General features: G+C 31.9%; 1 protein-coding gene across 1 annotated transcript; it reads right to left on the minus strand.

The window, feature by feature from the left end:
* Positions 1-5,599: 5,599 nt before the first annotated feature.
* Positions 5,600-8,240, minus strand: LOC126729088 (WUSCHEL-related homeobox 9-like). The gene is made up of 4 exons (XM_050434817.1): positions 7,970-8,240; positions 6,881-7,663; positions 6,011-6,225; positions 5,600-5,785 (listed from the first exon to the last, which is right to left on the minus strand). The coding sequence occupies exons 1-4, from the start codon at positions 8,097-8,099 to the stop codon at positions 5,780-5,782; spliced, it is 1,134 nt and encodes a 377-aa protein (XP_050290774.1). The 5' UTR covers positions 8,100-8,240; the 3' UTR covers positions 5,600-5,779.
* Positions 8,241-14,189: the final 5,949 nt, after the last annotated feature.

Genomic DNA, 14,189 nt, shown 5'->3' on the forward strand with positions numbered 1-14,189 from the left:
TGCCTTTCACTCCAAGCTTGTGTATGTGGAAAGTCTAACACATGTGAGTCGTCATGTTGCCAACATGCCTTCCATTCCAGCCCTTGTGTGACCTCCTCTCCATAATCTCCATATGGAAAGAACTTGCGCACTACTCCTAAAGATCCTCATACATATTCGTATCTACTAAGTAGAAAATTAAACCTGAAGATCTTGGGGCTTTAACTCCATCACTTTCTATATGGGAAGTACCTAAATTCATAGGAATTTAACTTTTGGAGGATCTTTGGCCAACACCATATTGGTGTACTCTGTAAGCTCTTCATTTATCAAGTACCTCCTGGCACTACGTTTGTTATGGTCATATTTTCTATGTATTGGCTAATCCTTTGACAAAATACACTTTATTTGTAATTGGATAGATCTAAGTTAGGTTTAATGTATCAAAAAGTGTATTGTTCAAACATAATAAGTGGTATTATTAAAGACATGAAAATTGATCCAATAAACAAGTGAAGTAAAGCTGTTTCATTGAAGCTTGATGCTAAGCTTGACACTAGTTGCTATTGAGGTTTAATGAGAAAGCTCGACACAAGCTCGACATAAGCTCAATTTATCGAGACTTACAAATTCAAAATTCTTAGATCTAAATTAGGTTTAATGTATCAAGAAGTGTATTGTTCAAACATAACAACTGGTATTATTAAAGACATGAAAATTGATCCAAGAAACAAATGAAGAAAAGCTGTTTCATTAAAGCATGATGCTAAGCTTGACAGTAGTTGCTATTGAGGTTTAATGAGAAAACTCGACACAAGCTCGACACAAGCTCAATTTATCGAGACTTACAAATTCAAAATTCTCAAATTTAAATTTCGACCCATGATAACTTGAATGATTAGGATTTCTCTTTCTACAACCTTAGTCATATATAAAGCTTATTTTAAAAGTCATCAAGTATAGAAACAGAGACTCAGAACACATATACTCTGTGAGAAGCTACTGCATTTATGTGCTTTAGGGTTTTGTAACCAAGTGCTTCATGATCTTCAATGTTTGTAAAGTGAAGAACTTTGCAGCCAACAACAATTAATCAAGTTGCTGGAGTTAGTCATGTACTAGGATCTCTGCAAAGGAGTTATTCATAAATTTGAGATTTGTGCAAAGTGAAAAAGTCTACTACAAGATCAAGTCCAATTGAGTATTGAAGCGAATGTTCAACTATAGGTTGGTATTTTGGGATAAGTTAGGGTAGTGGCAAGATTCCTCATTCTTGTAACCGCCTGATTATTGATTAGTGGATTCTTAGGAGTAATGACCTAAATTTCCTTCGGTAGAGTTTTTGCCTTGTGAGAGGCTTTTTTTTTTTTTTAAACAAATTACTGTGTCATTTAATTTCCACTACATATTAGTTTATTTGGTGATTTGTTGATGTCTCACTGATTTGCAAATAATTTAATCTAATTAATCAGTTTGGATAATTGAATTAATTAACATGTGTCAATCTATAACCCAACAACGTGTTTGAACGATTGGTATGTGTTTAGACGGTCAACTCAGTGACGATTCATTCCACTATCATGTATGGATCAAACTAGAAGGTTGTTTGTTGTCAATTTTTATAGAACTAAAGGATCAATACTAACTCTTAGAGAAATTAATGTTGAATGATTCTTGAACTAGCCAGAGATTTCAGACGGTGAGTAGTGACAAAAAGGATAGAAATAGGATGAGTTTGGTTCAGCTTTTTGAAATTGTGTTTTTTGAAAAAGTGGGGTTTTCAAAAAGTGCAGTATGAAACTGGGTTTTTTTGAAAAACTAAGTATTTGAAAAAAGTTGTTAAAAAGTGCTTTTTGAAAAATTGAGTGTTTGGCTAGCAAGTATAAAAATGGTGGTTTGAGTGGTAAATTACCAAAAAGAACAATGTATATATAAGGGAGTTTATTTTATTTTTATATCAACTACATAATACTTACTCGAAAAAAAGAAAAAACTACTTAATAATAATAATAATAATAATAATAAATATATTATTGTCATAATTATTTGTTATTACTATTACTATTATTGGCATTATTTTAATAATGTTAGTTTTTTTAGCATCAATTAATAGTTATTCTAAAAATTTTGAACCAAGTATGTTATCTGTCTTACTTTAATAATATTATCTATTTTTAATAATATCAATATCACTATTTTAATAATGGTTTTGTCTTATTGAATATGGTGTTAATTTGTTCTGGCACGATGGTTTGAAGGGGTTTCAAAAGGTAAAGTTGAGTTTTTAATAAAATAAATGGGTAATTTGGTAATTGAACCAACAATTCTTAAAAGTTGAAGTGACTTTTTTACAAAAACTGGCCGAAAATCCTTTAGCTTTTTGGAGGTCTTACACTTTTTGAAAAAATAATTTTCTTACTAAAACAGCTTTTGAATACCCACTAAACCCCTAGCATTTTAAATTTTGAAGAAAAAATACTTTTTGCCATCTGTAAGTGCAAACAAACGGGCAATTAGTCGTGTCCCCCACACTTTTAGCCACGAAATTGTCAATTCCCAATTTGTTAAATACTAGTATATATGGTGGAAAGTTGATACGATCCATCATCCCCTACTGGGTGAAAGAGCCGGCTGATGAGGCTTGACCAACACATACAATCTCCCCTAAAAAGACACGTTGATCGAGGGTATGCGGTATGGCCACTGCCTTCATCAGTCACTTCATTTATTAATTTATTTACGTTACTTTCCTCAATTCATCAGTCACTTCATACTTAACTTCACAAATAATGTCTATCGTCTTTTTCATGCAAGATGCATGTTTTATTTTAAGATAATCTTATATGATCGAGAAACAATGTAATTAATTACTCATAAATTGTAATTTGGAATGAGCACCACTTGTTTCATATATATGTGCATCTGATATAATTTTTTTTAAATTTATTTTTAACTATATAAAGATAATTGTTTATACTTAAAAAAGAAGTTTTACAAAATTGTATATAAATAAAATAAATAAAACGTAAAATGTAAAAATTCTTGGAAACTCATAATTTGAATGTCTGATATCAATTTATTTGTTGTTATTTTTATTGAAGTGAACTAAAATATATTTGTATTTGAAAATATAAAGTTTTAAATAATTGTACATAACTAAAATAAACGAAAAGCAAGATGTAAAAGCTCAAGGCAACACACATAGAAAGTGTTACTATTAATTTTATTACAATATATGTGCATTTGATAACTTAATGTGATTTAAGTTACTTTCAATCGATTACTCATAAAAGTTATTTTCAATAATAACATAATACATTAAAACTTTTAATTATTTTTTGTCTCGTATTGAAAAAGTAGACACTCCAATAAAGATTTATACAATAAAATAAAAACAAAATCCCTAATATCTCTCTAAATATCTATGTTGCCAAATCTTTGAGCAAACAGTTGGTTGGGATCTCTCTCTTCCCCCCCCCCCCCCCCCCCCCTAAAGAGAAACAAAAAAGAAGTTAGCAGCTTGACCTTAATTGAGTGGTTGTAATAGAAACGCATAAGTCGAGCCAGTAAGAAGTCTTCAAAATTAAGCAAGTACAACCCAAAAGCTGGCGGAATTTATGAGAATGATATCACCTCACTTGAACGTGAGTTAGCATTAATTGCATATATATATATATATATATATATATATCAGGCATGAACATATGAAAATAAGGTGTTAATTTGAGAGCTTTGTAGTTTAAGTGATATTGGACAAATGATATTGTTTGACGTTTCTAACTGATGAGAAGTTTAAAATTTAAATACTCCTTCCATACTGTAACCATATATATATATATATATATATAATAATAATAAAAAATTAGGTGTTTAAATTTTAATCACAATATTCATGAGTCACTTTCTATCTTTATAACTTCTAGTCTTGTAACTTTTAGTAGCGTTATTTTAGAAAATCATAATTGAAATTCTGTCGTCTCTTATTCTTGTAATTATCAAATTATAAAAAAAGTTTACACGTTTCCAACAAAAAAAAAGGTGTCACTCATCTATCCACATGTGCGCACATACTCACAAGGGTGTGTGTATGTGTGTGTGTGTATATATTAATGGTCTCAAAATTAGTAAAATTCATTTAAGTAAATGTATACTCTCCAAATCTCAATTGAAATTGTTATAAGATATATAATCTTTATAAGAAAATCCAATTTGTGGTATATTCATTTAATTATAATTACAATCCTACAAGTAGTGAGTTCTATATACCTGTTGCTTATATTAATTAGATATTCATAAACTTAAGCTCCGTTTGGATGAGGGTGTTTGCGTCTGCGTCTAGAGTAAAGTCACGTTTTTGGCTTTTTTTATTTATTTTAATCAGGGTGTTATGCACTGTTCATTGGCCATGAATAATTTAGGCCAATGAATAGTGCTAAATAGTAATAAACCAAAAAAAAAAAAAAAAAAATTATTATTATTTTCAGTTTTCAGCAATGAGTTGGAAATACTATATACCTAGAAAACTTTTAACAAAAGACTTATAAAAAATGACAGCCATTTTAGAGTTAGGGACACATTTTTATTTTTCAAATTCTCAATTGGATATTGTACATATTTATGGTCGCAAAATTTTTTAAAAAAAAAATATATATATATATATATATCATTTAAGTTTATATATACTCGTGGTCTCCAGATTTCAATTGAAACTGTTATAAGATATATAATTTTTATCAGAAAATCCAATTTTGGGTATATTCTTTTAACTAGAATCGTAATACTATTGGTAATGAGTTGTATATACCTTTTTTATTTTTATGGGAGTTGTAAAAACATAGTTATCCTAAATTTTATGGCTAGTCTTAGCTCAAGTTAATTTGTTGAAATATAATAAGTACATTTGTTATTGTACACATTGGGTCACAAAGTAGCTAGTTTATATCTTAGTTGTGTTTACAATACTATTTTATACTACCATATGTACATATTTGTGGTCTCCAAATTTCAATTGAAACTATTATAACTTTATAAGATATTAAGATATATAATTTTTATCAGAAAATCCAATTTTGCGTATATTCATTTAACTAGAATCATAATCTTATTGGTAATGAGTTGTATATACCTGTTTGTTATATCAATAAAATATTCATAAAATTATATAGAAACTACATAGGTATCCTAAAAATTAAAGTAAAAACTACTTCTTGTTCTTTCCCTTATTGTAAAAAGGATATTTGATTAAGGACAATTTAAATATACCGGATATTTTGGTTAGTCTTAGCTCAAGTTTTTGAAATTTAATTATAGTACACATTGGGTTACAAAGTACTTAATTTATATCTTAGTTGTATTGACAACTCCATTTTACACTACCAAAGGAAATTAATATATAAAAAATACTTAAATCATCAAATTTTATACTTAGCTCTAAATGAGAAATTCATAATTTCATCATTTATAAATTGACTTATCACTTCTATAACATAAAGTAGATTCATTCTCCCACAGTTGTAATTTCGAATTATTGAAAAAAGAAAAGAAAGTATTTAATTATTTATAGCAAAATTTATAATATCTAGTAGAATTTAAAAAAGAACATATTCCATTTGTATTGCTTTGATAGGAACATAAAACATTGGTCCACAAATTATCATATTATCCAAGACCCCTTACACAGAATCAAAAGTCCTAAATTCAACCCTATTAAAGATCGGAGAGACAACAAAGACATGAAACAAACACAAGTGCACAGGAACCATAGCAAGCTAGCTAGCCCATCTCTTCATCTTCCACACTTCTAAATCTGCAACCCGAGAAAGATACATTAAATACCAAGTTGGTAAACAAAAAGCTTTTACAGTTCACACACAAAAAAAGTAAACTAAAACACAAGCTCAAAAGCTTCAACATTATCATAAAGTCATGCTTCTACTACTATAATTTTTCTTGTTGACCCCCAATAGCAGTCTCTACCAATCAAGCACTTATAGTTATGAGACATCGCTAATTAAAAGCTCAAAGTGCGCACCAGATAATAGAATGCACCGTGCTGGAGTGGCTGAAGGGTGATACCCCACTCGTTGGTGAGAACAGGCTGACCAGAAAAGTGAATAAGCACTGCTTCATCACCAAAAGCCTCACGCACGTTGAAGGGCCCTGCAGCCACCTCGAATGCCACATCGTTGATGAAAACCGTTGATTTCTCCGGGCCAACCGCGCCTACTGCACCCGATTCCCCAACACCTGCCAGCATAGAATCATGTTGACCTTCAACAAAATTTCCTTACATTTGTGTACAGGTTGACCTTCAACAAAATTTACAATATTTTTCGTAATTATTGAAATAACAAATTGTAATCAGTGTATAATAAAAACGATATTAATAATGATTCTCACGAGAATAACGTTGCACTAATCATAGTTTGCCAACTCAACAAATGATGGAAAAAATTGTAAAACTTATTGTGTAATTAGCATTGTTGATATCTTAATCTTATGAGAGTTTAAACCGTCGCAGTAGTCAAACAAGACAGACTGGAGGGACTAATGCCAAGCCATGCACACGTCCATCTAGACAGAGATCGCAAATCCCGGACCCAAAAGACCAAATGATCCTCGGATATTTCCTAATATGACAAACATGTCCATCCAAGCCAGTCCGTACCAGAAAGAGAAGTCTCATACATCAATCACGTCCATGAAAATGTTAGTGAACCTAATCAGATATGCCTGTTTATCTTGGAAACAATGACGAGGACAAAAATATACATATATATTCCAGGATACCTAGCTTATCCCTACATGCACAATAGACCATTTTCCAGTAAAGAGGAGTGGGAATTGTGTGTCAATGGTTTATCATGCATATCCTGACAAATTTGAAATGTTAACTTTTTACCTTGATTTTGATTGATGGAGGATGGAACAGAACTACCAGTAGTAGTTGTAGAGGGAGAGGCAGTAGTTGGATGAGTGGTCAAAGTGTAATTCAGCTGTGGATTGATCTTCATGACTTTCTCTTCTTGATCTTTCTTTGAACCCCCATCGTTCATCATTTCACTCAGCAATAGACTAGTGCAAGGCCCAACTGTGTGTTCAGGTACTTGAACCACATCTGATAGCTCAGAAAAGCAAAACCCTTGTGTGAAGCTAGATGTTCCTTCACTAATATGGTGCACTGATCCTCCGGGCTGTTGCACTGGGAAGAAGAAAGGTTCAGGCAAAACCTCACTGTGGGATTGAAAATAGGTCTGGTTCACTGAGGCAGTTGGTGAATTAGAAACATCAGTAACATTTGGAAAGCCCATGGAGTATGTCTTGTAAAGTGGTGCTTTGGGAGACGATTTTTCCGAAGAAGATGATGAGGATGATGGTGCAGTAGTAGAAGTTGGAGCAAGAGATGTAATTGGAAGGTTGTTTTGGGCTTGTTGGGACTGGTTTTTTGAGTTTTGGAGGTGGCGGAGCTTGTGCTTGCTTCTTGATTTTCGGTTCTGGAACCAGTAAAAGACATTGGCATCACCTACTTGACCATACTCTTGCAATTGAGCCCTGATCTTTCTTATCTCATCCCTTGGAGGGTTCACCATGCCAGAGTTGAAAATTGCTTCAAGTATCCGAATTTGCTCAGGTTTTGGATTCCATCTTGGTTTTGGCTCCGGACTGCGTTCTTCACATCCAGGAACTGTTGGGGAAAATGCACACACACAAACGCACAAATTAATACCTTTCTTGGAGCTCTTGAAAAACCCATTAGATCAATCTCTCTTTCTAGTCTTGGGGTTATATAATTTTGCATATCAACAATAAGATAACAACTAATTTATAAGTATATAATGACTAGTACACAAATGGTCAAGTGTTTGGGTTTGAGGGGTGGGCTAGAGGCCCTAGCCTTTGAGATTCAAAGTAGAAAAGGGTTCAAGAATCTGAAATCAAATGGTAAAAAGGGTTCAACTTTAAATGATGATAGTGAAAATTGTGTAATTACCTGAATTGTATGGGGTTCTGTGGCATCCATTTGACATGAGAGATGAGTTGATGTCGTGCTGCCATTGGTGTTGGGCGTTGCAGGGCTTGGATTTGAACATGCTAGGCCAGTGTCTGTTAGATGAAGCCATGATGGATGATGGGCAAAGTCTAATCTAGATATCAAAGCAGCCAGCCAACCAAAAGAAAAACAACAAGAACTACTAGCCCTTTTGTTGCTCTTGTTTTTGGAACTGAGTAATCAAGGCAATTAGCTTCTTCTCTTATAGCCTCCTCACCTACCACAGCGTACACTATATTTTAATTAATATCAATTAAAAACAAATAAACAGTCATTCCCATCTCCCAAAGAAAAAAAATTAAAAAAAAGAAAGATTTTAAATATAAAAATAGACCAAACCCACAACAGGAATCGCCTGTGAAAAGATATACTAGAAAGGAAAGGGAAATAAATAAAAAGGAAAGTAAGATAAGAGAGAGTGTCATCTCCTCCATCCCTTCCTTACACTTTTGCATTAAAGCCGGAATACTTGTTTACTACTCAAAGTACATGCCAATTCCCCCGGACGAGAAGCAAAGGAAACATTGAAAGGAATACATGCTGGGGGCTTTAGTAGAATCTTATTCAGAGATGACAGAGAAGCTCTAAATGATAAAGGTTTTTATAGCTATAGAAAAGTGGTGAGGGGTGGTTCTGTTCTGATCAGTTTTGTCTCTTTCTTTTTCTTTTTTCCAAATTTCTATGGGGAGGATTCTCTTGGTCACTTGGGTTGCTCACAAGCTATATTAATGGGAGTGTGAAGGCAGAGTAGAAGTAAGTGTTGGATTATTCTAATGGAAGAGGTTGTTGTAGGAATAAATAGGGGGTGGGGGGGGGGGTGTTTGAAAGTCAAGAAGGGCACGTAGTAGAGTTCAATTGAAAAGCGGTGGTGGTGGGATAGTAATTGCAAGTTTAGGTTATTTTGGGCAAAGTAAGTTGGGCTTTGGATTGACTCGAGGGTCATTATTTATTAGTGTTATTAAGAATGTATATATATCTTGGAGTATTTAGGTTCTTTCAAATTTTCAAAAGGAAATCCTTCTCAAAAAAAAAAAAAATTTCAAAAGGAAATGGGAAATTGGGAATGAATGGTGTGCAGGATCTAATTAGGTACATGAATTGTATAGTTAGACCATAAATAATTGTCAGGACAGTCGCAAAACTTGCACGCAACTCTTAAATATTTGTAGCAGTCAAAAAAGGATGGTGAAGAAAAAAAGAGTGGTAATACTAACAGTGCCATGGTACGTTGAGAGAATGGGAGACAATTTTAATAAGATTTGAACTATATCTTTGTTATAGAAGCCAATAGATGAGAATGTGCAGGTTTCCTCGTCAAATAGGGTACACAGTAAATTAAGTGGGGACTTCATTCTGTAATTTGAATCAGCAGAACTCTTGGTGCACTTCTTGTCTGTTGATATATGGACCAGCATTATAATCATTTGATGCCTTTAAATATAAATATACATATATATATATATATATTTGTTTTGTTTTGAAAATAACCTAATAGTTGTACTAGAAAGTAATTAAATTAAAATTTCCTTATAAATGGTAAGTGATAATTTATTATGATATGAGAGGGCATTGATCTTATCTTCTCATTTGTATTTTGCAAATTCACATCTTTGACTTTTCTATAATCTTTTATCAGTTACAAGTTTTATAATATAATATTCCTTTATATAAACACAGTAAATATAACATTCAACGGATTTTTGTGAGTTAATAATATCAAAATCAAATTTGTTTAAATTTGGTATGAGAGTCATTTTCAACACTCGTGGGTCATGCCTTCAAACTCCCGCACTTCATTCTTCTCAAAAAAAAAAAATATCCCTCCTCCCCGTCGTCTTTCTATCAATGCACCCACATCTTTCTTTATCGTTGTTTTCAAATTTCATCCTCCTTTATCATTTAGTTGCAGAGTTGGAATGCTTTTATATTTATTTTTGGTTTTTCAGGATATAAGAAAAATATATCGATAAAATTTGAAATCCATCAAATAATACATACATATAACAAGAGTCTTGTAACTATTTAAATTATCCCTTGATATTTCCAAGACATTCAAGGCTCAAATCTCCATTCCCTGTTGTAACTGTTTACATAATGTTTATAAAAATAGTTCCTAAACCAATGCCTTTTGAGCATTTATTAACATTTCCCTTTAGACGAGGTAATGTGCAAAACAGCAATACAAAAGAATTGTATATAGTTAGTTAGGCAATGTTTGAAACAATAAGGTAAAGTAGCATTTCGAGTTTTAGAAACTCAAGATCCATATTACAAAAAGGCCCCATAGATCTCGAGTCTTTAAGACTTGAGTTTCATGCGAAAAAAATTTCACCTATAGTGGCGTTTTTAAGCCTTTCAGTGACGTTTTAAAGCCCTATAGCGGCGTTTTCGTGGAAAATTTTTTTCTTAAGTACAGATTTATGGAGTGCTATAGTGGCGTTTTTAAGCCCTATAGTGACGTTTTATAGACCTATAGCGGCATTTTTATTCAATTTATGGAAATCAAGCCTTTAAAACTCGATTTTCAGCTTAATTTTTTTCCACTTTAAGCTAATCCACATACAAATCGAGACTTAAAAACTCGATTTTTATCTTAGAACTCGAGTTTTAGACACTCGAGATTCTAGTTTTCAATATTGTTTTGAAACGTGACAATTAACTAAAATTTTTAATATTTATTGTTATTTAGAAAAAAAATTCCCCTTTAGACTATATATATATATATATATATATAAAACATACTAGATACATATATAATTTATACATGTAGTGTAGTCCTTTATGGGATTTCCTTTTTAGTTTTGGGCTTGAATTTGTTTTTTTGTTTTGTTTTGTTTTTTTTTTTTTTGAGAGAAAGTTTCAACTTATGGCATCCGTTCCTGATGATTGTTTCTTGTAATTAAAGTAAGACACTAATTAGTTTTTGGCATAGATAGGAAATGAAATCCAAATCTCTTATTCAATGGTAAGAAACTTTATCAATTAAATTAACTGGAACCTATATTTTCTGTTCAAGTGTAGTGGAAGAAATGTGAGGTATTTTATTTTAATAGGCTTGTTGGCCTTCTTTTGTTTGGAAGAGAGAGAGTTTAGGTTTTTGGCTTCGTAATGTTATAATGGGTCTTTTAATTTGGAAAATTTTTTAGTGTAGTGAAGCTCATGTGATGGAGGCTCAAAATTCTTTTAAGTGAGAGAAGTGTTAGGTAAGGCCCAACTCACATGGTGTTGTTTAGAAGCCCATTTAGTTTAGGCGAGTGAAGTCTAGTGAGGTTAGGACATGTGACATGTGAAAAAAATTTCTTCTCAATTCTTGGTTTTAAATCTAAAAAATGCTTTCAAATCATTTAACATTGACTTTGTATGCAATTTGTATGAATGTCTATTTGGCATCATCTTAAATAGTTTTCTGTTGATTGTCTTTTGCTGAAAGTGGGCTAAACTATATATATATATATATATATATATATATATATATGAGAAAAAAAATGAGGTTTTGAGAATCTTACATAAAAACAAAACAAGCTAAAATATTAACAAAACAACTTGTGGCAAGAAGTTGATAGAAATTTCAAGAAAATAAAAGAAAATGTATATTTGATTAATAACACTCATCTTGTACTAACACTTCCAATTTAGGATTGTAAACGAGTCAAACTTTGTTAAGTAGTGAATATTTAAGCTTGCTCGACAACGAAAGTAAAATGTTTAAGTTTGGCTTGAGCTCAAACCAAGCCTATAAATGATATTTGAGCTCAAGCTTGTAAAAAGTATAAAAGCATGAGCTCATGGCTCGGTTCGATTCATTAATCTAGCCGAGCTTGACCTCAATATCAAGCTTAAACTCGAGCTCAAAATCAAGCTTTTGAGCTTGAGATTCAACACAAGTACATTACCAAGCTTATTTGGTTTGAACAAATGGGCCCAACTCCCAATTACTTAAAGCTGCTTGAGTAATATATGTGTTTGATTATCAAATTTATTACCAAGCCCATAAATGAGCCTAGGTTCAACTTGTTTTGTATCAAGCCTTAATGTTTATGATGTTGTTCATGAACAAGTTGTTTTTGTTTGGGTTTGGCTCGTTTATTTAACAAGCCTAAAATGAAGGTTCAAGCTTAGCTTGTTTATAAACAAACAAACTTGAATGAGCTTTTTATCAAGCTAAGTCTTAGTTGTTTATGAACGGTTTGATTCATTTATTGCCATACTCCAATTCCTACAGTAAGAGTAGAATGAGTGTATTTTTGGTAATGAAACTCATTAGTTATAGCATATTATATTTGTGTATACATTTGTATAAGTTTGTCTTGACTAGTAATTTGGTGTGTTAATAGTATAGTTTAGTCCCATAAAAATTATTTTTTAGCGTCATTGCTATTAAGCTATAAGACATATATTCAGGTGATTAAAATTTAAAAAAAAAAAAAAAAATCTAGAGTTCAAAGCGTCATTAGTCTTGTTAGACAAGCACCATAAGAAATCTGGGTTTAGGCGGCGTTTTTAAAACGTTGCTATAGACACAAATTGTCTATTGCAACCTTTTTTTTTTTTGCGACGTTCAGAAACGTCGCTATAGCATTGTTGCTATCAATAGGTCTATTGCAATGTTTTTTTAAAACGCTGCCATACATAACTCTTTAACAACATTCAAAAATCTTTAGTGATGTTTTCAAAAACGCCACTAAATAGTATGCAATTTTCATTTATATTTTAAAAATACATTTAGTGACATTCCTAAAACGCCGCAAAAAATAATCTTATAATAATGTTTTAAAAATGAAATGTCGCTAAAGCATTTGTCATCTAACTTTTTAGCAATGTCTTATAAATGCCGCTAAAACCTACTCATATATATATATATATATATATATATCTTCATTCTAGTCATTAAAAATACTATAAAAACCTGCTCATAAATTCCACAATAACTAACACAAGCTTGTAATAGATCAAATAAACCTATTGTAGAGACTCAATTTTGCACCCATGATTTAATCAAGGAGAATGACTTGAATGACCATTCATGTACCCCAAAAATCATGATTGCATTACATGCATCAATTTGTTCTTGCATTACTTGCATCAATTTGTTTTTGCATTACATGCATTAATTCATTCATTTCATATCATGAAAATGATCTTGAGGTTCTAACAGTAACGACAGTATACTCGATTTCCAAATCGGACCGTTGGATCGAAAGATATTGCATGATCAAGTTTGCAAGGTCAACTTGCATTATGTCTAGGAGAGGTCAACCACGCATGATTAATTTAAATTGATTCTGATTGGTTAAACAATTAAGATTAATTAAATAATTTTATGATTGATTGATAATTAGTGTTAAAATAGGATTGCATGCATAGGAATAAAAGGGATGATTGGATAAAAATAAAATTGTGGATAATCTGAACTTTATCAAGATTTATTTTAGGGTATATATCTACAAGATAATTGTTCTTAAATAGCCTGAATTATACAGAAAAGAGGCAAAAAATCATAAACGGAGGATGAAAACGCGTCTAGGTACAAGAACCGGCCAAAAAACCCTAAGAGAGAAGTCCAAACGGCACCCGAACATGAAAGAGTGTTCAGAGTCCAAAGGGCAATTCGGCACTTTTGGAGTGCTGAACGGCACTCTAAAAGGGCTGAATTTTCTCCTTGTAGGCTTTGGCCTAACGGCCTTTGAGTAACGATAAGGCATACCATTTTCGATCTTTTCACAAAAGGATGCATCCAGATTCAAACCCTAATCGTTCGTGCCTATTTTTTAGCACCTTCTGGCCTCTATAAATAGAGACTAAATCTTATAATTCAGCACCTTTTTTTTTCCGCTCTAAGAGGCACACATTTTGAAGCTCTCAAATTGCTGATATTTGCTGATCCTCTCTGAGATTTGCTGCTTAAATTAGGGTTTTTAAGTTTCAAAGATAACTGAATAAGTTTCTTTGAACCCTAAAACATCCTCTCAAGAACAAGGAGTGCTCATGCAAGAGGTTGTTTTCAATTGCCCTCTCTTTTTTATGCTATCTTTTTATGGTGATGAATGTTTTATCCATAGCATGAATTGTTAATTGTTATTTTGTTTAAAGCATGATTATTTTTTTATGTGATTGTTATAATCTCTTTCTTGAATATCAATAATCTGCATGTGAGCAATTC

The sequence above is a fragment of the Quercus robur genome, chromosome 5, assembly GCF_932294415.1.
Source record: "Quercus robur chromosome 5, dhQueRobu3.1, whole genome shotgun sequence".
NCBI lineage: Eukaryota > Viridiplantae > Streptophyta > Magnoliopsida > Fagales > Fagaceae > Quercus > Quercus robur.